The sequence below is a fragment of the Orcinus orca genome, chromosome 16 (assembly GCF_937001465.1).
Source record: "Orcinus orca chromosome 16, mOrcOrc1.1, whole genome shotgun sequence".
NCBI classification, from domain to species: Eukaryota; Metazoa; Chordata; class Mammalia; order Artiodactyla; family Delphinidae; genus Orcinus; species Orcinus orca.
In genome coordinates this window covers 82,688,728-82,714,569 of record NC_064574.1, presented here as the reverse complement: position 1 = coordinate 82,714,569, position 25,842 = coordinate 82,688,728, and the positions used below count along the sequence as shown (strand labels likewise).

Genomic DNA, 25,842 nt, shown 5'->3' with positions numbered 1-25,842 from the left:
AGTAGTTATTCCCCATTCTCCCCTCTCCCCAGCCCCCGGCAATCACCAATCTGCTTTTTGCCTCTTACGAATTTGCTCTAGAACTTTTGTATGAATGGAATCTTACAATACGTGGCCTTTTAATCTGGCTTCTGTCACTTGGCATGTTTTCAAGGTTCATCCATGTTGTAGCATGTGTCAGTACTTCATTCTTTATGACTGAATAACACCCTACGGTATGAATATATGATATTTTGTTTATCAATTCATCAGCTGCTGGACATTTGGGTTGTCTCCACCTTGTGCCTGCTGGGAATAATGCTAAGATTTTGTATGAGCGTATGTTTCATTTCTCTTGAGGAGACATCGGAGGAATGGAATCGCCGGGTCATAAGGTAAACTCTGTATTTTGAGGAACTGACAGACTCTTTTCCAATGCAGCTGCCCCATTTTACATTCCCACCAGCAATGCACAAGGGTTCCCATTTCTCTACATCTCTGCCAACACATACTATTGTCTCTTTGATTACAGCTGCTGTGGGGTGTGAAGTGGTATCTCATGTGGTTATGATGTGCAAATCCCTAATGGCTAATGGTGTTGACCATCTTTTCATGTGCTCCTTTGTCATCCTTACTTTTTTTTTTCCTTCAATTGAGGGATAGCTGATTTACACTGGCATCCTTACTTTTAATAATTTTAAGGCATCCAGACCAGGAAAGAGTACCTAAGGAAGTGCATTTACTTCCAAGTGGCTGAAGACCAAAAACATTCAGAACCCCACGTGCGCTAACAAGGAATCTACCACGTCCCCCCTGCCAAGGCTGTCACTCTCCTCCGCAGCATGCCCATGTGCTTAGGAACATGTGGCCGGCAGGGTCAAGGCAGGCCTCACCTGCACCACGATTCTAACTACACCTGTCTCCACCGTGTCCCTCTCCCTTTAACTTCGTTGTCCTCCCCCCTCAACCTACTGCAGGGGCCATACCCTTTGCTGTGTCTGGTGCTTCTGACCAGAGCCACTCTTTCTTGCTGTGAAGTCCCTTCCCCTATTTGTGTGTTAGAACTTTGTGTTTTTGTTTGACTCCTGATTTCAAGCCCAGCATAGTGCCATGAATAGAGTAAGACACCCGTGGGCATTTGTGAGAGGATGCGGTGGCTCTCGTGACTGATGTGAATGACGAAAGAAGCGGTCACGAGGCAGAGCCCTCAGGCCCCTGCCTCGTGGAGACCTGGACAGTTGCTGCGGCCCCCTGACCGCTGTTCTTTGGCCACAGCTGAGAGCCTGAGAATAAGGAGTCCTAACCTCTCCCCATCCGGAGTTGACAGGACACATGATATCCTTTGAGGAGAAAAAGACCAATTTAAATAATTGTGAAAACTGGGTTTAAACAAGATAATTTTCCCTTCACACACTTTAAAATTCAAAGATTTAAGAGAACGGGCAAGTATCATAAAGTGCATTGAAAAATAGGTAATGACATTCAGACTGACATTCAGGATGTGCCCATCATGCCGTCAGGAAGCATTAAATGTTAAAATGACTCATCTTGATTTGACATCTTAGCTTTTATACCTGTAGTTTTTACTAATTATAATACATCATCTGCACATATGGTTACTTCAAAGCTGGAAGAAGGAATGCTTTTCTTATAATAACTTCTGTAGGGAGGTACAATTTACAACACAGAACATCCTCTCAGTTTTAGAAATTTATATATACTTATACCAATATGCCTAGATGATATATGGACTTATATGGTATGTGCTTATATAGATGTTATAAATTATACATTTATAAATTATAAGCCTATCTTTCTCTACAGTTAGATCTTTTTTTGCTCCCAACGAGGTGCCACCTGAAAACTGAAATGGCAAGTCATTTGCAAAGTTGGAATAAATGGTCATGTAATAAATGCTCCTAATACAAAATACAAACTCTTGATTATATCTGATAAAAGCACAAAATACAGAATCATACTCACATGATGAATCAGTTTCAGACTATATGATGGTTCACTATTTAACACAACCTTTTATCTGCTGAACTATAATGGACAGGACAATCTGACTGCCATAAAATAAATCACATCAGAAAAAGCCCATCTTTTCGACATGTAGAAAATTAAATCAGCGTAACAGGCCACACAGCTGGCAGACTACCTGAGCTCAAATTAACCAGCCGTTAACCAGCTGGGTGACTTTGGCAAGTTATTTAACTCTCTTTGAACCCCAGTTTCCTCATCTGTAAAATGAAAATAATAATAATAATAGTACCCACACTTCAGAGAGCTATCACGATGAGTACAGGAGTTAATATGCATACGTCAGGTACAATGCTAACCAAATAAAATAAATTCCCTACTAACTGTTTCCTATATTTGCGGAAAGGATTTTAATCTCTTTAAAGTGAGCCTCGGGCTTCCCTGGTGGCGCAGTGGTTGAGAGTCCGCCTGCCGATGCAGGGGACACGGGTTTGTGCCCCGGTCCGGGAAGATCCCACATGCCGCGGAGCGGCTGGGCCCGTCAGCCATGGCCGCTGAGCCTGCGCGTCCGGAGCCTGTGCTCCGCAACAGCAGAGGCCACAACAGTGAGAGGCCTGCGTACCGCAAAAAAAAAAAAAAAAAAAAAAAAAAAGTGAGCCTCACCTGCAACTAAAAGATAAATGGTTTTGGTCAACAACAATTGCTTTGACTCAACTTAGCTCTCTCATTGACTCTGGCATGAATTCTTTTATTTTATCTAGACCTTAGGAATCTATTTATGATATTTCTCTGAATGAATAACATTTAAAAAAATTTTCACGTATTGTTTTCTGCTCTTTTTTTTTTTTTGCGGTACGCAGGCGTCTCTCTGTTGCGGCCTCTCCTGTTGCGGAGCACAGGCTCCGGACGCGCAGGCTCAGCAGCCACGGCTCACGGGCCCAGCCGCTCCGCGGCATGCGGGATCCTCCCGGACCGGGGCACAAACCCGTGTCCCCTGCATCGGCAGGTGGACTCTCAACCACTGCGCCACCAGGGAAGTCCCTTCTGCTCTTATTTTTAAGACCCAAGACTGTCAGGTTGGATTTTGAGTGTCAACAAGACAAAACTGTAATAAATATATATTGTTTAATTGCATGACCAATGAACACTGTATCAATAACAAAAGAAAACCTATGATTTTCTAGGTTCCCTGATGGTGAGGAGATAAAATCTTCTGTTTTGTGATCAATTTAAGAAACTGGCCCAAACAATTTAACAGATGATTCAAAATAATGTGGGCTTCCCTGGTGGTGCAGTGGTTAAGAATCCACCTGCCAATGCAGGGGGCACGGGTTCAAGCCCTGGTCCGAGAAGATCCTACATGCCACGGAGCAGTTAAGCCTGTGTGTCACAATTACTGAGCCTGTGCTCTAGAGCCTGCATGCAATAACTACTGAGCCCATGTGCGGCAACTACTGAAGCCCGCGCACCTAGAGCCCGTGCTCTGCAACAGGAGAAGCCACCACAATGAGAAGCCGACGCACCACAAGGAAGAGTAGCCCCCGCTCAATGCAACTAAAGAAAGCCTGGGCACCACAACGAAGACCCAATGCAGCCATACATACATGCATACATACATACATACATAAATAATGTAATAGCTGGCTGAATTGGAACATAATAACACAGTCTAAATTTATGTAATGCTGAGGTCCTTATACCTCACAGGAAATTTGTCAACTCCCTGAAGAAAGTCCCCTGTTATTCCTTGAGAAATAAGTGAGAACAAGCTTTATTTTTCTATGGTTTAAAGATGAAAAAACTGGTTCAAAGTTTCTTTTGAATATTTTGCCAAAATATTTTCCCCTGACCATTTCTGTTTTCCCTTTCCACCATTTCCATATTTCCTAAGTCTTAAAAAATAAACGTCATTTGATTTAGGGACAAAACTGGAAGCTTTAGACAAATTTCAGTTTCCTCTTTTAAATGAGCACTGTTCCTTGAGTTGAACTGTGTATCTGTGATAAGGATTTATGTGCACAGCTACAGGTACACACCCTGACGACCTGAGTCACATGAATTATTTTTCATATGACTTACTATTTAACAAACACAGTGGATTAAAATATTTTACCTGCCAAATCCTGACTACAGAGCTCTGGTCTTTGGCTTTGCATTTGTCTGTTCGTTTGTTTCTCCCAACAGGGCAAGGCGGTGTCGCCCCAGAGCTGCTTACATGCTGTGGTTATTGGGATCATGCTGTTAATGTGTGTTAAACCCAAGCACTTAGTAACAGACTACAGGAATGATCCTGGAAAGTATAGTCTTAATTAAACCCAAGCACTTAGATCGCAGATGGTAAGGAGCTGCTTTTTCTTTGGAGAAAAGGATATCAAATCCCTCACACGATGGCTCTGTCCTGAGTGGCTTAAGCAACTGGATGACCCTAAAGGCCTTCTGCTGTCAAGTAAGGGCCTGCAAGGGGCCGGGTTGTAAACAGTTCAGGTCTCCTCTGTTGCAACCGCTTAGCTCTGCCAGTGTAGCTGCAGACAACACATGAACAAGTGGGCACGGCCGTGGCCCAATAAAATTTTAGTTTCAAATCGGTGCTGGCCAGCCCCTTGGCTCTTGTTTGCTCAGTTAAGGTACAACTGATAAAAGGTGATGCTTTAACAGAGCGAATTTGAAGGCTACTTCAAAATATACGCTAATTCTTACTGTAATCTTCTAGTGGTTCAGCGCATTTAGCATAAAAATGACTAAAATTTGGCAATTCTCTTGAATCATTAGAATTTTCCTATTACTTTCAATTATAGTTGAGAAAAAGCAATGACACATTTCCTCAATAGTCTCTATAATAGGAGAACAGACTCTATTCATGAAGGACCTTTTGTTTTCAAGAGCAAACCATTAGGAATGACTCCTGGGAGAAGGATGTGTATCTAGCCTATTTATAGAAAATTAAAACCTGCCATTATTTAAGTTTTAGATAATTAGAAGAGCTTACAAATTTTAGACATTTAAAGATATTTTCCATAAAGTCTGAGTCACTTTCCCTGCAAAACTGGCAGAATACCTTTGTTAGTATGGATATGACAGAAAATAAAGGAGCATTTCATTTGCACATTCTAAATATTTTACAAGAATTTTATCAAATGGTAAGTCATATTCCATCAACTATTTTTATTTTCTAAGAATTAAACATATTTAAATGAGAGAAGCTCCACCATTGCTTGGCATTTCTACTTTTCATTTCTTGGTGACTTTCAATGGCAAAACTTTTACACCTCCATAGGTGACCCCAACATGGAAGAGAACAATGAGATGACAATAAAACCCATACAGAAATATTTCCACATGAATGAGAATCAAGAGGCACAATAAAGCATCAGCAGAATTAGACTGTCAAGAACTTCAAACTGGGACTTCCCTGGTGGCGCGTTGGTTAAGAATGCCTGCCAATGCAGGGGATACGGGTTCGAGCCCTGGACCTGGAAGATCCCACATGCCATGGAGCAACTAAGCCCACGTGCCACAACTACTGAGCCTGTGCTCTAGAGCCCGTGAGCCACAACTACTGAGCCCGCATGCCACTACTACTGCAGCCTGCGTGCCTAGAGCCCATCCTCTGCAACAAAGAGAAGCCACTGCAATGAGAAGCCTGCATACCACAACAAAGAGTAGCCCCCACTTGCCGCAACTAGAGAAAGCCCAGGCACAGCAATGAAGACCCAACGCAGCCAATAAAGAAAGAAAGAAAGAACTGCATTGATAATAAGAATCAAAAGAGAAAAACAAAACTTTATTAAAAGTTGATTGGCAAACTCAATAATAAAAAGACAAATAACCCAAGTAAAAATGGGCAAAGGATCTGAATAGACATTTCTCCAAAGATGATATGCAATGACCAGTAAGAACATGAAAAGATACTCGACATTAACCACTAGGGAAATGTAAATCAAAACTCAAATGAGGTAGTACCTCACACTCACTAGGATGGCTATAATCAAAAAGACAGACAATAACAAGTGTTAGCAAGGACTTAAAGAAGTTGGAACCCTCATACACTGCTGGTGGGAATGTAAAATGGTGCATTCACTTTGAAAAATACTCTGGCAGTTCCTCAAAGGGTTAAATTTAGAGTTAACATATGAGCCAGCAATTCTACTCCTAAATATATACCCAAGAGACAGAAAAACGTATGTACACACAAAATTTGTACATGAATGTTCATAGCAGCAGTATGTTTTAATAGCTAAAAGGTAGAAGCAACCTAAATATCTATCAACTGATAAAACAGATAAACAAAATGTGGTATATCTATACAATAGGATATTATCCATCCATAAAAAGAAAGGAAGTACTGCTACATGTTACAATGTGAATGACCCTTGAAATCATTGTGCTAAGTGAAAGAAACCAGTGACAAAAGATCACATATTGTATGATTCCATTTATGTGAAAAGTCCAGCAAAACCAACTCTATAGGAGACAAAATATATTAATGGTTAAATATGACTGGAGTTGGGGGTGAATGGGAGGTGACTGCTAATGGGTATGTGATTTCTTTCTGGAGTGAGGAAAATGTTCTAAAGTTGACTGTGGTGATAATTTAAAACTTTGTGAATATACTAAAAACCACTGAACTATACGCTTTAAATGGGGCAATTGTACTATATGTTAATCAGATCTCAATAAAGCTATTAAAATGATAAAAATTAATTCACAGATTTCAAAAGAACTAAATAGAACTTTCAACAGACAAAAAAAGTAGAAAATAAAAAAATTTAAAATGCCATTTACAATAGGACAAAAATGTCATAAGTATCTAAAAATGCATGTATAAAAATGTGCAAGACTTCTACAATGAAAATTACAAAATGGTGCTAACAGAAATTAAATAAGTCTCAAGTAATTAAAAGGATATACCATCTTCATGGATTAGAAGATTGAGTCAGTTCTCTCTAAATTCATCTATAGATTCAATCTATAGTCAAAAATCCGAGATTTTTTTTTAGTGAGACTTGACAAGCTGATTCTAAAGAACGTGTACATGCAGAAGTCCTATAATAGCTAAGACAATCTCGAATAAGATCTACTTACTTTACTTGATATCTCCTACTAGATATCAAGATTTATCATAAAGTTACAGTAATTAAGACAGTGTGGTGTTGCTGCAAGGACTGCAGATAGAGCACACAGACAGCAAAGTGTGTAGGTGTGTTGCCTCCCTGTTTCCCAGTAACAAACCCATGTGATGTGTTACAAATATGAATAACTGAAAGAGGAAGTACAGCAAAGACATTAAAAGTGGTAACAATGACTGTAAATGGAGTTACAGAAGAAATACCTGCCTGTGGGAACGTCAACACTGCTACTGTTTGAGAAACCCTGGATGTACAGCCACAAGAATGGAGTGAAGCCCAGAATCATCAACATAATTGAGGAAAGCGGTTGTGGTGAAAAGGATGAAGGTGTTTCCGAGAAAGTGATACCAGCCCAAAAAACTTCACATTAAAGGAACTCTCAAGGCTATCTCACAACATTGAAATCACCGAGGATAAAATGCTAGAAGCTGATCCAAGCTTAAAAGGAGCATGACAATTTGCGAAAGCATATTGTATCTTAAGTTATACAAGAAGGCGACAAGAGTTGTTGAAACGACTCGAGTTTTTTACAAATAAATAAAAATGCTTTAACTATCAGTGTTTCTAATGCTTTAAAGTACTGTGTACTAAATAAGTATCAGTTTTATTTTTTCCATTTCCTTACACATTTATAACTGAAAGTGAGAGAGTTTTTAATGTTTCTGGCAAACATTTTTAAAGGTCACAGGACAATCATAATTTTCCCCATTGATTATTAAGATGGCTTTGCATGGTTTTAACTTGTATGGTCATCTTTGTGGTCCTACCTGTATTTAAAATTAATGAGTTAAATGTATCATTTCAGAAATTAGAAAAAGAACAGCAGAATAATCCCAAAGATAGTACAAGGAGGAAAACAAGGGTAAGAGTAGACATTAATGAAATAGAAAATGAAGATACAATGGAGAGAACTGAAATAATTTGTTCTTGAATAATCAAGCAAAAATGTATATTCTTACAAACGTATCACCTACTTTATGGAAGAGAATAATGTCAATGAAAAAAAATTGGTACTGATTTTTGAATTCTCAAATACTTGCGAACATATGAAGCGGCAACAGAGAGGCATCTTTCTGGTCTGTGAAACTTTAGAAAACACAAGGCACATTATCTCATTTCATCTTCAAACAACCCAGAACGTGTTGCTGTCCTCTCCCTTAGTCCCGCCAACCACTCATAAGGTGACGTGTTGCCCAGGGTGGTGTAAGTTGACAGCGGCACTGTAACAACACAAGCTTTACTGAGCATCTCTCAGGTGTTGGGCAGTCTCAGGGGAAAATAAGACCTGGCCTGGCCTCCCTGTTCTGGGTCACAGGATCGTTCCCAAGCAGCACCAATGCCGCCTACCATCCTCTCGTAGAGGTCACGACCTCCACAGCCCTTGCTCTGCCTTGCTTGGCTGCAGAGCACATGGCTAAGGACACAGGACCCAATGTGGTTGCCCATGGAGGTTATCTCACCACCATGCAGAAGGCTGTGACTGCCAAGTTTACCCTATGGTCTACCAGCCTCCCCAGGGAAACGCGGGGTGAGCATCCACCCTGCAGATCTCAGAGGAAACATCTATCCACGAGGCTCCTGAGGATGAGATGAGGCAACACACGAAGGACCCGGCACACAGCACGCACTTAGTGAGACCTGAGTTTCTATGTGAAGCACAGCTGTACAAAAGTCAAGCAATACGTGTAAGAAGGCATACATATGTAAGTAAAACTTCTGTTAGTTCCATCTTCCTCAACCCTGTAACACCTGGTGTTTATGGTCAGGACCCTAGTGAAGCCACCATTTCTGAGGGGGCCAGTGAGCTCCAATCACCACACCTGCCAGCCCCTCCCCAGTCTTCGGCTGCTCTGACACCAACGATTCCCTCTCATCTCCTTCTTGAAAAGGTCCCCATCGTGGGCTTCCTGTTTTCTTCCTCTTCAGCAACCCGTGATTGGCTGCCTCTTTCCTTTCCCTTCGCCTCAGTGAAGTGCAGTAAGTGCAGAGGTGAAGAGCTCAGATCCTCAAGTCGGACCACCTGCTAACCGTGTGACCCAGGCACACACTTCACCTCTGGGTCTTACGTGGAAAACAGAGACGGTGGAAGCGCCTGCACCCAGATCTGTGCAGGACGGCTCTGAGGACTAAATGAGACGCTGAACTAAAGGCCCTGTCAGGCACTGGGTCCTGCGCCCGAGGAGAGCAAGCACTCAATGTTGGCTCTTAGGCACAAACTCACCGGAAGAAAAGCCTGGAAAGAAATATGGCAGTGATGAAAGAGGCTGTGAGACCATGCAGGTACGTCAGCAGAGAGGAAGATGAGAGGAGGAAAGAAAGGAGAGAGAAGCGGAGGCAGGGAAGATGCCCCAAGAGTTTGTGATGAAAAGATACCCAAAAGCTTGAGAAGAAAAGCAAAAGGACAGAAAAACAAAAACTACCCCACATCCCTAATTCATCTTCTGTGCTTGGGAGTCCCACTTCCCAAATAGGAATAGACTGGGAAGGATGGCTGTGGTCTACTGGAGAAACAACAATCATAAATAGAGTGTGAAGTACACACACGATAGTAAAACCACACAACCCATGTGGGAGAAAAACACTATCCCAATCAGAGACACAAGCAAAACGCAGCAGCACTTTGCAGCTCACAGCACAGCTAAAGCAGTAACGCGTGTTAAGTCCTTTCCTTTCACTGAAAGCCATTGAAACAAGACCTCTGATAACCAGAGCTGGCTGACTGGTGGCGCCATCGGGTGTCCTCCTAACAGCTGTGCCCTCTCCCCCTCGATGTACCCCTTGGCCAACCATGCCTGGGAATAGTGCTGCTGGGTCATGGGCGTGTGATCCAAATCAGGCCAGAGAGAACAAGAGGGTGTGTGCTGGGGCTCCTGGGAAAAGGTTTCCTCCTCTGTAAAGCGTGCTCCTTCCTGCTTCTGGACATAGTGGGAAGAGGGAGGGTGTGATGCCTGAGACTAGCAATGGCAGGGCAGCCACCCTGGTACCATGAGGAGCTGGGCTTTAGGACGAGAAGAAAGAGAGAAAGAACCAGAGTCCTTAGTAATGATTAACCAAGAACCCCCTGTTCCTGGCCTTCTTATGTGGGATAATAAACATCCTTATTGCTTACACCACTGTTAGTTGGGTATTTTGTTACTCGTGGGCAAGAGCATCTTAAATGATTCACACAGCACTGGGTGAGCTGATGCCGAAAGAGGGATATCAAAATGAAAACACCCATAGCTAGAAGTCAGAAATAGTACTGCTGCAGCCCTGTGCTACTAACAGAGGCCGACCCAGAAGACAAAAAGTAAAAGGCTAATCAACACCCACACACACACACCTTTTCTTTCCTCTAAAGTGAGAAGAGACTGAAATGCTTAGCTTTGCCACCCTGATTTACATTAATAATGTATTTGGCCAAGTTTTCCAAGTTGAATCCTCACTACAAATTTCTATGAATTAAGTAAATATTTTTAGCCAGAGGGTATATTCCTCCCAAAGCAAAAATTTTAAACGGAAAATTGTATAACTATAGGATTTTTTTTTGCGGGGGAGGGGCGTGGGAAAAGAAAGGCTTTTCAGAGATAATACTCTTCAGGAATGAAAATTTTGAAATGATTCATAATCTTCACGTATGTAATACCCCTTCAGTTTTTAACAAATGGAATTTGTAACATAAGTTTCATAATAAAGTATGAAGGCCAATACCAAAATGTCAGTAACTAGATCAGAAAATCTTCTTGAAAAACAAGAAAGGTACAATCAACTTTAGGTCTCTCTTTTTTCTATGAATTGTCCAGTGCTCTTCCATACAGGTATTTAAACAGATATAGGGTAGTATTTTAGTCTAAACTTTAACAACAAAATAAAAAACTAAGCAAATCAAAAGAAGTAAATGTTAGGCCTCCAAAAGCAACTCCTACTAGGATTGCACTTTATCATGGAATGGCTGCAAATGAGTAGGACATTAACTACATGATAGAGTGAATATAAGCAAAAGGACAACTTGGAACAAAAATGGCAGCAAGTAATTTCCATTCCCTCTGAATGAAATACAAACACATGAAAGAAACTGCACCATAGCAACATATTTTCCTTATTGAAACCGAAATTTTAAGCTCCTGTTTATAACAACACGGTTGCTGTGGAAACAGCTGATTCAACATTATGAACTCACAGCTGAATCAAATAAGGTGTGGAACAGAAGTCTTATTTAAACAGTGGCAAGAATCATAAAACATTAAAAAGGCAAACTGAACGACGGTGAGTCAAAGCGCCGTATGTTTTAACATAAGGGTCATACTTTTTTTTCCCCTGATGCCTGACACAAATAGGCTGTTTCTTTTTAATTTAGTTCTATTTTTGGAACCCTATAATCACCCCAATCATCCCTCAAATGTCCTAAATTTTACTGTCTGCTTCTGTCTACATAACACAGTGTATATTTTATTAAACTGATCCACTTTGGACAGAGTTACTATAGTTCAGACCTTGCCAGAACAACAGAATACAAGTCAGCGCTTTGAAAATTTTCTACTCGTAACTGATTCTATTCAGTATCGCAGTACTGACTTATTCATCACCCAGCATCACTTCAGGCTTAGCTTTTGCCTACAGGTTTCAAGACTATGAACTCTTCCGGTACAAAAGCTGTCAGAGAATGTTAACGAGCGCCCAGATCCACTGCAGACGCAGCAGCCCAGCCCCCAACCCCAGAACCATCATCACACCTTGAATTTGTTCCTTGGCTTTTATGGGTCAGTTAGGAGTTTTCCAAGCAATCCTGAAAACCCTCAAGACACTTAACATACGAATGGTGTGAATTATTTGAACCTTAAACATATGCGCCTTTGCCCCTCTGCTTCCCTTTCCACGTTTTAATTGGAGAGGAACACACATTTCTTTAAAACACACACTTTACCAATCCTTTCCTCTGGTTTTCTGAACCTTTCAAATTCTGACAAACATTTTAAACTCTGAAATGTTACCCTCTGTCAAGTAAAACATATTTAACAAGTTATTAAAATGATGGTTATGTGTGGGACTATTAAAAAAAAAAATCCACCTTTCCCCGCTTCGGAGATGGTACAGTGAACCGGCTCTGTAAATAGAAGCCTTGGTGCTGCTGAGGGTGCGGCTGCCCTCGCCCTCCGCGTGTGCACAGGGGATCGATTCATACCAGCAAAACCGGAAAAATCACAAACGAGAGCAACTGTGGAAGCAGCGACAGCCAAGAGCAGAACGTAAAGGGGCTGGACTCTCTGCAAGGTGAGTCACAGGAAGCGCTCTGCCAGAGGCCGGAGGCTGCGTGCACATCCCCTTCAGTTAAAAATGTGGCTCAAGGCTCCCCCGGCTTCACGCTTCAGGGATCAGCAGGGAACTAGGGCCCAAACCTCAGAGGCAGAAGCCCAGTTCCTAGTGGCCTGCGCTTAACTAAGCCTCCACTTTGGACAGACCACGGAGGAGTCAATCACCGCAGAGGTGAACAAACCCGAGTGCTGGGCTAGCCCTCTTTTCCATTCTGGATCCGGGCCACTTTGTATGTTCTCATCAGGGCTCGCACGACAAAGGCTCCGGAACCGCGCTCAAGTTGGGTGTATATGTAACGGACGGTCAGCTCACCCAGCTCTGTCGACACAGGGGACCCGCTGGCACTCTCACCGATCTTGGCCACTCCATCGTAGTAGGCTTTTCCCGCCAGAATCATAGCTAGACAGGGAAGGTGACACACACACAATCATCACTTACACATGGAAAGGAGGAAACGACACAGAGGTTTTCTTCCAAACACCCCGGAGTCCCTCGCGGCTGAGGCAAGCGTGGCTCTCAGGGGGCAGGGCTTGAGCTTGCGAGCTGTGCCAGGGGCAGAGGTCCCTCCACTGCACTCCTGCAGGCCCCCCACCCACCGGAAAGCCCTCACGGGATCCTCGCCTCCGACCAGCCCTGGCGAACCTTCAGCAGCGGCAGAGGCTGGGGGTCCGGAGAAGGTTCTGCCTGCTCCTCAGGCCAGCTCCAGAGGGGATATGTTCCTAACACGGAATTGGGGCTGGAACACATCCACTGCAGCAAGCTGGTCATTCTACAGCAATACAGGTCTGCAATACTGTTAGCTAGAGGGGCTGGTGTGGGCTTGTCTAGGCGCCTGGGCCTTCTACGGCATTTTTACTTTTTCTATTGAAAAAGATATTCTGAGACACAAGCAACTACCATACTTGTTGCCAGGAGAGAAATCTATGAAATCTGAAATACATTATCATTTCAAAAAAAAATGAAATTACCTGAAAAATAACTGAATGCTCTGCTTTTCTTTCTGCTCTTTTTTGGCAGAGACAGGAAAACTCTTACTGCTATACAAGCTGGATTCTAATTATCTTAAAAATCACATTTCTCCTTTCAAACTGATTCTGAAAACTACATTATAAGGTACAGAAATATGCTTCTGATTTGTTTTTCTTTTCCTTTTTTTTCCCCTTTCCTTTTTCTTTTTTGGAGGGTACAGGGAGGTTGTAGGTGGGAGTCGGGAGCAAGACAAATCTGGGTTTGAATTCTACTGTTACTTCCAACAACATGACCTTCTTGGACAAGTTAGTTATCCTTTTTGAAACAAAGGATTTGAATCTATAAAATGCCCTAACAGTGTGAGTATCGGACAAACTAATGGAAGCTGCTAATACCCACTCCTTCCGTCACTTTACACAGGCTGGGTTTCAGGAGACTGAAGGTGTACAACAAGCAAGCTTCTCAGTAAGAGCTAGCCTACTTGGTGTGACTTTGGAGAAAATATTTTATCTTGCTCAAAGGCCAGCTTCATACACAGACATCACTTTGCCCGGTAGCTTTGGAGACCACAGGATTTGGGAGATAAAAGAGCCCTAAGCAACCCCTCTCAGGCTCCTTTCCTCTCACTGAGAAGAAAACCTGAGGCCACACCAGTTGATAATGGGTATTGTTTTTATTTTTTTTTTTTTATTTTTATTTTTTCTGTACGTGGACCTCTCACTGTTATGGCCTCTCCCGCTGCGGAGCACAAGCTCCGGACGCGCAGGCTCAGCGGCCACGGCTCACGGGCCCAGCCGCTCCGCGGCATGTGGGATCTTCCCGGACCAGGGCACGAACCTGCGTCCCCTGCATCGGCAGGCGGACTCCCAACCACTGCACCACCAGGGAAGCCCATGGGTATTGTTTTTAAAAGATGAATTTTAAAAGGTATTTCAAGTTTTAAAAAGGTGGGGGAGGAGGTCACAGAATGAATTAATGCCCAAGTCCCGCTGAAGATACTGCAGGCCAAAAAAAGTAGTATTTTCAAGGCAAATTAATCTATTTTTGCATGTCTTGTAGAATTAAAAAAATTATGAAACTTACAGTTTTTACTACATATATATACAAGTTCATGAAATCTAATGCTCTACTATACTATTGTTTCATAAGACTAAGGATAACTGTAAAGCGTAATTATAAAAAAGAGCAGTAACAAATAGCATTTATGTAAACTTTCCAAATCATTACTTAAATTAATTAATCTACCACACTACATTAAGACATAGGGTGATGATGTTATCACCCCGTTTCACGAAGTGGAGCACAGAAGAGATATTCTGGGACATGCCCAAGGTCAATGGCGAAGCAGAGGCAGTGCACACAACCCCGGCAGTTCTAAATCATGGTGCTTTTTGACTCTTTGGTCTCAGCTAGCACTGAAAAAGAGATGACTCCACCGAAAAACAAGGTTTATAGCCAGTAAACTGTCAAGTTAATATATGTAGTATTTTAGTGGGAAGATTTAAAATTGCAAGGTGCTGATAAGCTGAAAAGCAAATTAACGGGGGAGAATGGTAATACAGGATTACACAACACTTAAATAAAATTTTTGGTTTGCATCCACACATTGCAATTTTTCCATTAACTGCTGACTTATGTTTAAAACTATTTAACCTTCTTAGTCTAGTAAAATATCCTGCTTTTATGATAAAGCTGCATTAACTTAAAAATTATAATTTATCCAGAAAAATAAACTAATATTTTCATAATTCTGTCCCCTTTTGTGGATATATTAGAGATTTTCTACCACTTACTGTTTTAAGGAATGAAGCTTTATTAATTTTTAGTGGTTGATCAACTACTTCATCAATCTAAACTACACATTTCTACCAGAAAAACTTTCCTAAAACTTTCCTATCTTCAATAGGTTACAGTTCTGCTCAAAAGCCTTCAATGGCCTCCCACTGGCCACAGGGTAAGCCTGTCACATTCCACAGAGTTCATCGTAGATTTTTAGTCATAGCCTTCAATGAATCACACCTCCCGGAATTCCCAGGTGGTATAATTGTCTAGGATGCTGACAGGCTGTTTGGTCATGTGACTTGCTTTGGCCAATGGGGTACGAGCAGGCATAACTCCCACGGGGCTTGTACTCTTGGGACAGCCAGCTATGCCTGAGAGAGGAAGTGAGCTCAGCCCCAGTCCACTGCAACTGCAGAGTCCCAGGGGTACAGACAACTGCACTGCCTTTACAGGACGACTGAAAATAATGAACTATTGTTGTCTTAAGCCACCAAGCTTAGAGGCAGTTTGTTATGCGGCAATAGGTAACAGATGCTGCATCCAAATGCATTCATAGTAGGACCTTACTCCACCTTATGTTTTACTGTTCCCCACAGCTTCTCACCCATGCTAGCGTGGACCCCTGGTCTCGGCTTGGATGCTGTCTTTTCTGCCTGAAGCACTAGTAAGCAGCGTCTGCCTACTGAAACCTAACGTCTGTCAGCTGGCTCAGCTCCTACACGGCCTCTGCCTGCTCCATACTCCACCGGCCTCCTCTCAAACTCCTGTGCCGCTGCTCGGCCTATGCTCTTCATCAGCTGTGCTGCTGCGCTGGGCTATAATCTAACTGTTGAATGCACATCTGGCATCCTCGACTATACTACAGATTCTTACCAACGACTTTACACATATTATTGAAGTTTCTCAATGGCTTCAGCCAAAAACAGATGGCCTGCAGAAATCCTGGAACACATTATGAAACGCAGAATAGGCCCCAGGAGGTGTTAAAAGTGGTAGAGGCTGCTGGGGAGAAGCCCTGTTAGCAGGAGGCTAAGCTGTGGGCTCTCCACTGCGTCACCTTGTAAAACTCTGCCTCAGAGAGGCAGCTCGTGCTAGAAAGAAAAGAATCACTGCAGGTCAGAGTGATTTCCTTCCCGGGGATGGATAAAGCGATGACTTTGTGGTCTTGTGACTAGGTAATCATCAGGAGAGAGTCAGCTTCCAAAACAAGGCTCCAGTTCTTTGAAGGAGGGAGGGGGCACCCATAGAAGTCACTGGTACGGCTAGAGGGAGAGGGAGGGAAATCTCAGGCCTGCTGCATTTCCTGACACTGAACACGTCTGGCCAAGAGCACAGAGATCCAGAAGGAAGTCAATAAGCAGTTTACTTTTGCAGTGACTGAAACGATAGTTCGTCCGTAATCCAAAGTCCTGAGTCTTGCCAGCACCTCCCCTTTCCTGGAGCAGGCTTACTGAGGGTGTGAGGGCGCAGGTTTATTTTCAAAACATCATCAGGGAGCAGCCAAAGGTGGGGTATCGTGAAAGAGAGAAAGAAGAGGGGAAAAAAAAGACACAAAGCTTGGTCTGACGCTTTCTTCAAATCTCAAACCGCTGGAAACTAAATTTTCTACTTATATTACGTGCTGGTCTTAGTGAACCAGGGTAGATGGTGAAACTGGGGTCTGAATATTTTGGGGGTGACACTTGCTACATATGGAGAATTGTTCTGACCATGTTAGAATTTGGTGATTGTTAGCATCTTGAGTTTTCAAGGTGATCACTGATAAGGGACTTCCCTGACGGTCCAGTGGTTAAGACTTCACCTTCCAATGCAGGGGGTGTGGGTTCGATCCCTGGTTGGGGAGCTAAGATCCCACATGCCTCGGGGCCAGAAAACCAAAACATAAAACAGATGCAATACAGTAACAAATTCAATAAAGACTTTAAAAAAATGGTCCACATCAAGGTGATCACTGATAACGTTCCCCTTTTGCGAGGGGAATGCATGTGTAGATGCACATTGGCTTCCTCAGATGAAATCTGTTCAAACCAGCAAACAACTCTGGTTCACAGAGAGACAAAAGCCAATGCCTGAGTTCATTTTAAATTAAGCACTCATTTTGAAATGAGAATCTAAGTTCAACCTTTAAGTTAGATGTCTTTCCATTCAGGCTAAACATTTTATTTCTCATATTACTATCAAAAGTGATACACCCAAAGACAAGAAATTCTTCTACATAAATAAAAAGGAGAATAATTCCTATGCTTCAGGATCTTAAAATTTTAAGTACACTTTTTATATGTTATTAGTTTACAAAGTATTTGGTGTAAAAAGTAGAAAACATGTTTATGTCAATGATATAAAAGATTAAGCAGTGTCAAAAAGCAAAATCTGATATTTAAGATATGTCACTTTTGGTAGCCTATTATTCAACTTACTCATTTCAAGTATACTAATATCCTATCATTGCAAAGTTCTACAGATTAATTATAAATGGTTTCTATCAATTTAAAGATATTTTAAAAATTCAGTAGCATTTAAAAATAATTAAGTAAAATATTTAATGAATGGCTTTCATATGCACTCTATATTTATAAATTTAGAAAACAGACTTACCATTAACAGCTTTTTCGTAATTTTTCCCTAGGTTTATTAAATTTCGTAGCCCAGGATTGAACTGTTCCATAACATTCTGACAAACAAACAAAAAAAACAAATTAATAAAATAAGCGAACAGCAGACCAAGCAATCTTTAGATGGTGTCACTGCATAGCCTAGGATCCGCACGTGTGCCTGATGGTACCGTCCACAAAGTCATGATTTGAAAGTAGTGAAGAGCACTTCCATCCTAACTGATGGAGTAGTGAGGTGCATGTGACCCTGGCAGTTCCCTGCCTGCCCAGGAGCTGCCTAGAATTTACTGTAAATGAAGCAGGTAGCAGACATTCCATCTCTACAAAGTACACCCTGTGGGGGCCATGAGTCCAAAAGCTGATGCTCCCTTTTGGGTTTAGGTAAGTTAATGGCTGTCATGATAGTGCTAAGAAACAGGGGCGCATGATAGGAACTTAATTATATAGGCAGTGTTTTGGCTATCAGTAGAACAGGAATTTCCAAGAGATGTTGTTTTTGCTCTGCCTAATTACTGGGGAAGGGATGGGGGTGGGTGTTGCTGACGGCCCTAAGACATAGGCCAGCCTAGAACTTTCTTTCTAGGTGGTCACTGGCATTTTTTTCCCCAGCCATCAGTTCATTCATTATTCATGGAGTGTGCAGTAGGTCCTGTGCTCACAGCAGTGGAGGGGGAGATGTGGTTTCCCATTATGGACTTCATGATGCTCTATCTCTGCAGATGTCATGGTTTTCATTTTTAAAAGTGTCATTTCTATATCACTAGAAGGTCATAAACATAGAGAGAAGTGCTGTGACAAGTATAAAACAGGCAACTATTTAGAACATTGGCCTAAATTTAAAATGCTACCCTAAATCTGAAGTACAGACAAGAAATCATTCCTATGGGTCTCTGGCTTCGTGACCCAGAACACACGATGACAGTACATCTGTCACACCTACAAACCATAAGGTTCACAATATGAATCATTCCAGATAGACCAGCCAGATCCCTTTACCCCCCTCCCAAAATGTGTACCTTGTTTGTAGAGGACCAAGCAACAAAAAGAATAAAAAACCATACAACATCCAAAGCGGCAGATACTTGACACATTACTCTTTGGGATAAAAAGGTCCTCCATTACGAGTTAGTAGAAAAAGACTATAATAACTTTATTAGACAGTATAAAGGCTTATCGTGAAAAAGAACCCCTGCCCCAACCCTTCCCCACCCCTGGCCTTACACCCACATAACAGCTTGCTTGCAAGTGTTCTTTTGTATTTGCTGCCATAGTTTTGATGAATATTCTTGGCTTCTCAATTTTGGACAATAAGTACTGGATTTCTGCTACGGTAGACAACCCTACTTTCCCTTTCCCAGTCTCTCCTATATAATTAAATAACAGTTTCCTGGTAAATCAACAGTCAAGGTTTATTATGACTTTGTAAATACTGGTCACTACAATGCAAGGAATGTAAAAGAATTATGCTTCCTTTCTTGATATACTCTTTTTGTTTCTCCTGGGATTAATAATTGTCTCATTCCCACCCCCGCCTTAGATTTTTCTATGTATCTACCTTAAATGTTTCCACACGCTCCGACGGATCTCATAGGAGCCTATCACTGTTTTTCAAGTGTACAAAGCTGTCAGCTAATCTTCCATTCCATTTTTTCCCCCAGAACTTCCTCCAAGGACTCTCCGTCCTCTTACTCAGTCTGGCCTGACCGTTCCTGCCACACTGTTGCCCTTGCATGTCCCTTTCTGGTCCCCTGTGTGACAGTCTCATTAGCTGGATTCCACATCTTCCTCCTTCTTCATTTATTTTTTTTATTTTTATTTTTTTTTGCGGTACGTGGGCCTCTCACTGTTGTGGCCTCTCCCGTTGCGGAGCACAGGCTCCAGACGCGCAGGCTCAGCAGCCATGGCTCACGGGCCCAGCCGCTCCGCAGCACGTGGGATCCTCCCGGACCGGGGCACGAATCCGTGTCCCCTGCATCGGCAGGCCGACTCTCAACCACTGCGCCACCTGGGAAGCCCCCTCCTTCTTCATTTATTGCTATCTCCTGGAGATCATTCTCCAAGAGTAACCTAAGAAATGACGCAGGAGGTAAATTTGAGTCCCCACATGTCTGAAATTATCTTTACTTTGACATTTAACTGGTATTTCGCTGGGCTGTGTATTACAGGTTGAAAGTGATTTTCCCTTAGGATTTTAAAGATATTGCTCCAGTCTTCAATATCCAGTTTTGCTATTGAGAAGTCGGCTGTCATTTGTATATGACTTTTCTTTTTTGGTGGGGGGCAGGTGGTGGGAGGGGGCTTGTTTATTTCTGGAACCCTCCTCTTTATCCCTGTGCTCTGAAACTACCCAGTGGTCTGTCTCAGTGTGGGTACTTTTTTCATTTATTTTACTGGGCACTCAACAGACCCTACCCATAGAGAAAATTATGTCCTTCATGTCTGAAAAGTGTTCCTGTTTTGATTCTTGCCTCTTCATTCTCTGGAACTCTGAGGAGGATTTTATATGACCTGGATTTATTCTCTAATCATCTTACCCTTTTTCTCTGATTTTCCACTTTTTGTTCTATCTCTGACAGATATCCTCAACTGTACATTCTAACTCCTCTGATGCTTTTCAAACTTTTGATATATTTTTAATTTGGGCTCTTTCAGGTTTTTTTGGTTATTCCTTTTTAAAAGCATCCTGTTGTTTTACGGATGCAGTATCATCTCTTATCTGAATAAACTGTAATTTGGGGGATATTTTCTGCCAGTTCCCCATACTGTCTGGTTATTTCTTCTCATTGTTTGGTATCCAACTGTCTTTTGTGTTGGAGGCTTTCCCCAAATGTCTGGTGATCCTTGACTGTCAGTTTGTATTTAGGAGTAAAGCCCTAAAATGTTGGCTGGAAGTGTGTGTGCACGTGCATACAGGGTGGCTACTGACCGCTTCATTCAGAGTGACTGGACAGCAAGTCAGCTGTAAAGAAACTGGCCAAGTGACGGTAACCAGGGGCCACTGGGTCTCTCCAGAGAAGTTTCCAATTTCCTATCACTGGGCGGGGGAAGGGGCAATCACCAGGTGGTCAGCTTTCCCAGGTCTGGAAGGGGGTTGGGAATCCCACAGGTTTCCTGTGCTGATTTTTCCTGAATTCCAGTACCTCAGCTGGTGTCTCCAAGTCAAGAGTGCCTCTGATTCAACACATCCTGAGACTGAATCTCCAGGCTGCCACGCCCAGGGAGCAGCTGTAATAGTGGTGGCTGGGGCAGGAAAGGGGACCTGGCAGTTTAACCACCTGTGTAACTCCTATTCTAGCCCTGCGTGTCCCCTCCATCTCTACCTTCTGTGGGGCCTGTTCCCCAGCCTTGGGGGTTCTCTGGGGTGAAGGGCTCAGCTCTCACTGGTACTCATCTCTGCAGTTTCTTTCAGTTCTCTTAAGGCAGTTTACCACACCTCCGTCCATTTCTAACAACACAAATTTCTTTAGGCCTTTTGTCAACTGATATTTCCTTTTTCAGGTCTCTACACTATGGATTTACAGGCGTTTTCTTTAAGTTCCTCTGCCATCATTTTAATGTATTCTCAAAAGGAAGAGAAGAAAAAGACTTGAGGTCAATAGGCCATGCTTAACTGGAAGTCCACTCAGCTTGTTTTCCTGGAGCCAGTCAGCTGTTTGAGCCTCATTCACAACCAGCAGCCATGAAGCTCCAGAGCCAAGGCTGACCCCTCACCAGTCCCTCTGCAAGATGGTCAGCCTCAGTCCCGATCACGGGGACCTGTCGCCACAGCTGCTATTTCTATTATCTTTCCTCAAGTTCTTTGTTTTGTTTTTGAGCTTTTAATTTTGAAATAGTTTAAGAGTCACAAGAAGTTATAAAAACTGTACAAAGAGTTCCCATGTATGCTTCCTCCAATGGTAACTTATATGGCCATAGTACATCGTCAAAACCAGGAAACCAACATTGGTACAACACTATTAAACTACAGACCTTATTTGGATTTACCAGTTTTCATGTCTCTAATCTGCATGGTGTGTGCTTTGTTTCTATGACACCTTATCACACGTATAGATTTGTGTAACAGTCACCATCACCACAGTTATTATACAGAACTGTTCCATTAGCACAAAGATCTCCCTGATGCCACCCCTTTACAGCCACACCCTCCCCACCAATCCTAAGCCCTGGCAACCGCTGATCTCAGTCACAACAGTTTTGTCATTGTGAGGATGTAATATAAGTGGGTCACCGTCTGTGACCTTTTAAGATTTACTTTTTCACTCAGCACAATGCCCTTAAGAACCATCCCAGTTGCTGGGCGTATCCAGTTTGTTCCCTTTCTTTGCTATCAGTGGTCCAGAGAATGAATGTATCACAGTTTATCCATTTAACTGTTGACCATTTGGGTTGTTTCCAGTTTTTGGCAATTACAAATAAACCTGATATGGACAATCATGTACAGGTTTTTGTGTGAACATGAGTGTTCATATCTCTAGAATAAACACCTGGGAGTTCAACTGCTGCGTCACATGGTAGGTGTACATTTAACTTCATAAGAAACTGTCACACTCTTTTCCAGAGTTGGCTGTACTATTTTACATTCTCATCGGCAATGTACCAGATTTCAGTAATTTTTAAAGTTTAATAACTTCATTAGAAAATGGTTGCTTTCTAATAAAGAAAACTATTTTTCAAATACCTCATCTACAATCCTTAAAATAATCTTACAACACCGAGTCTGGATGGTAAGAATATAAGTTCTAATAAAAAGATAAAACTATTTTTAAAACACCATTTAAAATTCTTAAAATAATCTCACGTGGCTGAGTCTAGATGGTAATACGTATAAGGAAATCAACAGAGCAAGCTCCGTCCTCTAGCAGATAAGCAGTTACAAAGAGAAGCTAAGATCTGTGTTTTTTCTTAAGATTATTCTTTGTTCAGCGTATTCAAATAATGGGAAAGTACAATTTGATTTCTTGATATAATTCTTGAAATGTTTACATATAACTCCCATCTTAAAATTTCAAAAACAATGAAATAATGAGAACTTCCAAAGTTAACACCAAGCATAAACCACTATCCAAATGATTCAGCAGGAAAAAAGTTCAACTAAGACATGAGACTACAATCAGCTTCAGAGAAAATATAAGAATTTTTAAGCTTGTAAGTTCAACATACACTTCAATTCTTTATTTTAGGTTTAGCTACAGAAATGTTTCCCCTGGAAATTCTGGCCTCTCTGAACAGTGGAAAATCCATTTCGACACTGGCTGTTGGCCATTAATTTAGTTATTTTAGCTGAAGTACATGTTATTTTTAAACCCAGGAACAAAAAAGCAGTGCGCTGTCATATTCCACAATCCATAAAATTTTTACAGTGCATGTCCTTGTGAATTGGATGGGCCCTACATTTTGGAGGGAGGGCAGCAGCTGGGTCAAAGGTCATGCTGTGTCAAGGCCTGGCAAGACCTGAATTGTTTATAGAGCCTCAAATGTAGAGAGAATCACCAGCAGTAATGAACAAATCCATTTTAAGTTTGGCGCTAGGAATAAAAGGTTTAAGATGCCAAGTACAGAAACAAAATAAATTATAAAAGGCATTATCGGGCCAAGAAGCACTATTTTGTTACCATCTATAACAAAAGCTTAGTATGTATCCCAACAGTTACTGCTTGGCAAGGAGGATAATGTGGCAAACCACTCTGAACCAGAATGAGTTTCATCTTCATTCAGGGAAGAATATGGACCATCTAGGCTAAAATAAGATGACTGGCAACATCACTGTTGTACCTGTGCTGTGTCTCATAATGAAGAGGGTTGGTCCTATCACAAGAGCTCCGCAGCACTGGAGAATCAGTGCTCAGCTATTTCCAAAACTGCTGAGGAACAGGCCACTCGGACCCTACAGGCACTTTCCACCAGATTTCTAGTTGGTCCATTTATCTCATACATTTCCTCTGCCTCCTGTACCGTTACAGATCATAATTTTAAAACGAATTATACAATTTTACGATGGTTTTTAACTTTCTCACCATTTAGATTTTTCTTTCATTATTGAAAAATTATTACCTTTACCAGTATGAAACTATAGACTATGAAGCATAAATACAATTATGACTAGCTAGCTAGTTAAACTGAGCTGATTTTAAATTCCTAAGAATTAGTTTCTCTTTCCATTTCTTTTTCCAGTTCTCTACAAGACCAAGGACAACTTATTTGATATTTCAGTGCTTAATTTTCTCAGTTGAAAAGTGTGGGTTATATTTACACTGGAATAAACTTTAGAAGTGATTTAAGAATCTCTAATACAGAGTTTTTTTATAACTTGATTCAGGTACTGTATGTCTCTGAAAATTTCGATATTTTATTCTAAATAATCTCATACAAATTAATCTAGCAATGTCACAAATGCTTAAACTAATCAAGGCACATTTTAATTTCATGTGACAAGAATACCTGTTCATAAGGGCTAACTGAGAATACTTCTAGATAGAAGTCATTTGTAAAAAATCTCACTTCCTCTTGCATGTGTTGTCAGAAGCTGCTGTTCCTAGACTAACATCATCAGTATGTAATTATGTCCCCTGCCTTTAGGGAAAGTACTGACGAGTAAATTTGGTAAAAAGGCAGATGCCTGTGGGCTAACTGATGGTCAGAAGAGCCATGTTTTTCATACCCATCTTGAATGGGGAGCAGAAGCCAAGTAAAGGAAAGTTAGACAACTAAGATGTTTTTTGTTTGAAATATTGAGCTAGAGCAAAAATACTCATATTCGAAGATACAAATACACAAAAATGCTTCCCGTCAGTCAAACGTGAACAATGTTTTGGCCCCCTAGTCTGTATGATCTATCTAGGCTACCAGCTAGCAACCTGTATTATGTATCAATTTGTATCATTTATAATTTGTAACATGCCACCCTAGTAGCAATGAACCTGAGGGGTGGGGGAATATTGCATAAAAAATACTTTGGCCTTGAGTCGTCAGGCAAATCGCATCCCTCCATGCTGAGCCTCAGTCTCCTCCTCTATATGGGGAAACCTCTAATTTCCACCTCATGAGGGGTATGAGAATTCACTGAAATAATAACTAATATTTATGGAGCACCTATTGTGTGTTCTTCAAGGCACCTGACAGTGCACTGAATCAACTGTAGTAATTAACGTTGCAAGACAGAAGATAGAAAATATTAGTCAACTCTTCAGATGGATGAGCATTCCTATTTACACAGAAGTCTCCAGGCACTACCGCTTCCTTTCTGTGACATGAAAACAAACGATCCGGGCTCTCCTGCCTCAAAGCGTCACGTCAGGATGAGAGAGACCGTGAACGCAAAAACCTCCAGAAGTCTGCAGTACAAAGGAAACTGGAGGTGCAATTATTATCTGCTTTATTCAGTTCAAAACTCTTTATTCTTTTTTTCCTTTTGAGATACATTTTGACACTCTGCAGCCTACATTTCAGGCTCTGTGCCTAGCACTTCACACGGGTTTGCTCATTAGATCCTAACAAGGCGATGGTTATCCTCCCCATTTTACAGATGAGACGTGAAGCTCTAAGATGTTAAATGTAAAAACCTCGCCGAAGGGCTTCCCTGGTGGCGCAGTGGTCGGGAGTCCGCCTGCCGATGCAGGGGACATGGGTTCGTGCCCCGGTCCGGGAGGATCCCACATGCCGCGGAGCGGCTAGGCCCATAAGCCATGGCCGCTGAGCCTGCGCGTCTGGAGCCTGTGCTCCGTAACGGGAGAGGCCACAACAGTGAGAGGCCCGCGAACCGCAAAAAAACAAAACAAAACAAAAACCTCGCCGAAGATCCCACAGGCAGTGAGAGGCAGAGTCAGGCCTGGGCACTAACCTTTGCGCGTACCACTCAGGCCTCCAGACAAGTTCCTTGAGAATTGTGCAATAAAGTGGGATGAAAACGCTTTTATGACAGAGAGCACTATTTTAGGGTGAGAAATTATGGGAGTCTCTACAATATTTTTTCTTTTTGGATGGCTTCTTGTAATCTTACTCCTGATTTTAGATGAATATAATTAATCTTCCAATAGCATCACAATATGGACCAATTCTACATGGGCAAGTATTTCTGATCTTCTCCTTTTCTTTCCCTTAAA

The 25,842-nt window shown here is 41.9% G+C and overlaps 1 protein-coding gene and 1 pseudogene across 5 annotated transcripts in view; both read right to left on the bottom strand.

The window, feature by feature from the left end:
* BAIAP2L1 (BAR/IMD domain containing adaptor protein 2 like 1) overlaps positions 1–25,842 on the bottom strand; it is a 161,970-nt gene that overhangs the window by 48,102 nt on the left and 88,026 nt on the right. For all 5 annotated transcript variants that reach the window (XM_049699274.1, XM_033426610.2, XM_033426611.2 and 2 more), the window contains exons 2-3: positions 17,727–17,802; positions 12,693–12,779 (exon numbers count right to left, since the gene is read on the bottom strand). In XM_049699274.1, the coding sequence (XP_049555231.1) occupies positions 12,693–12,779; positions 17,727–17,796 (157 nt within the window). In that variant the 5' untranslated portion in view covers positions 17,797–17,802. The remainder of the gene's footprint in view (positions 1–12,692; positions 12,780–17,726; positions 17,803–25,842) is intronic.
* On the bottom strand, positions 4,162–4,269 carry LOC117201031 (uncharacterized; annotated as a pseudogene).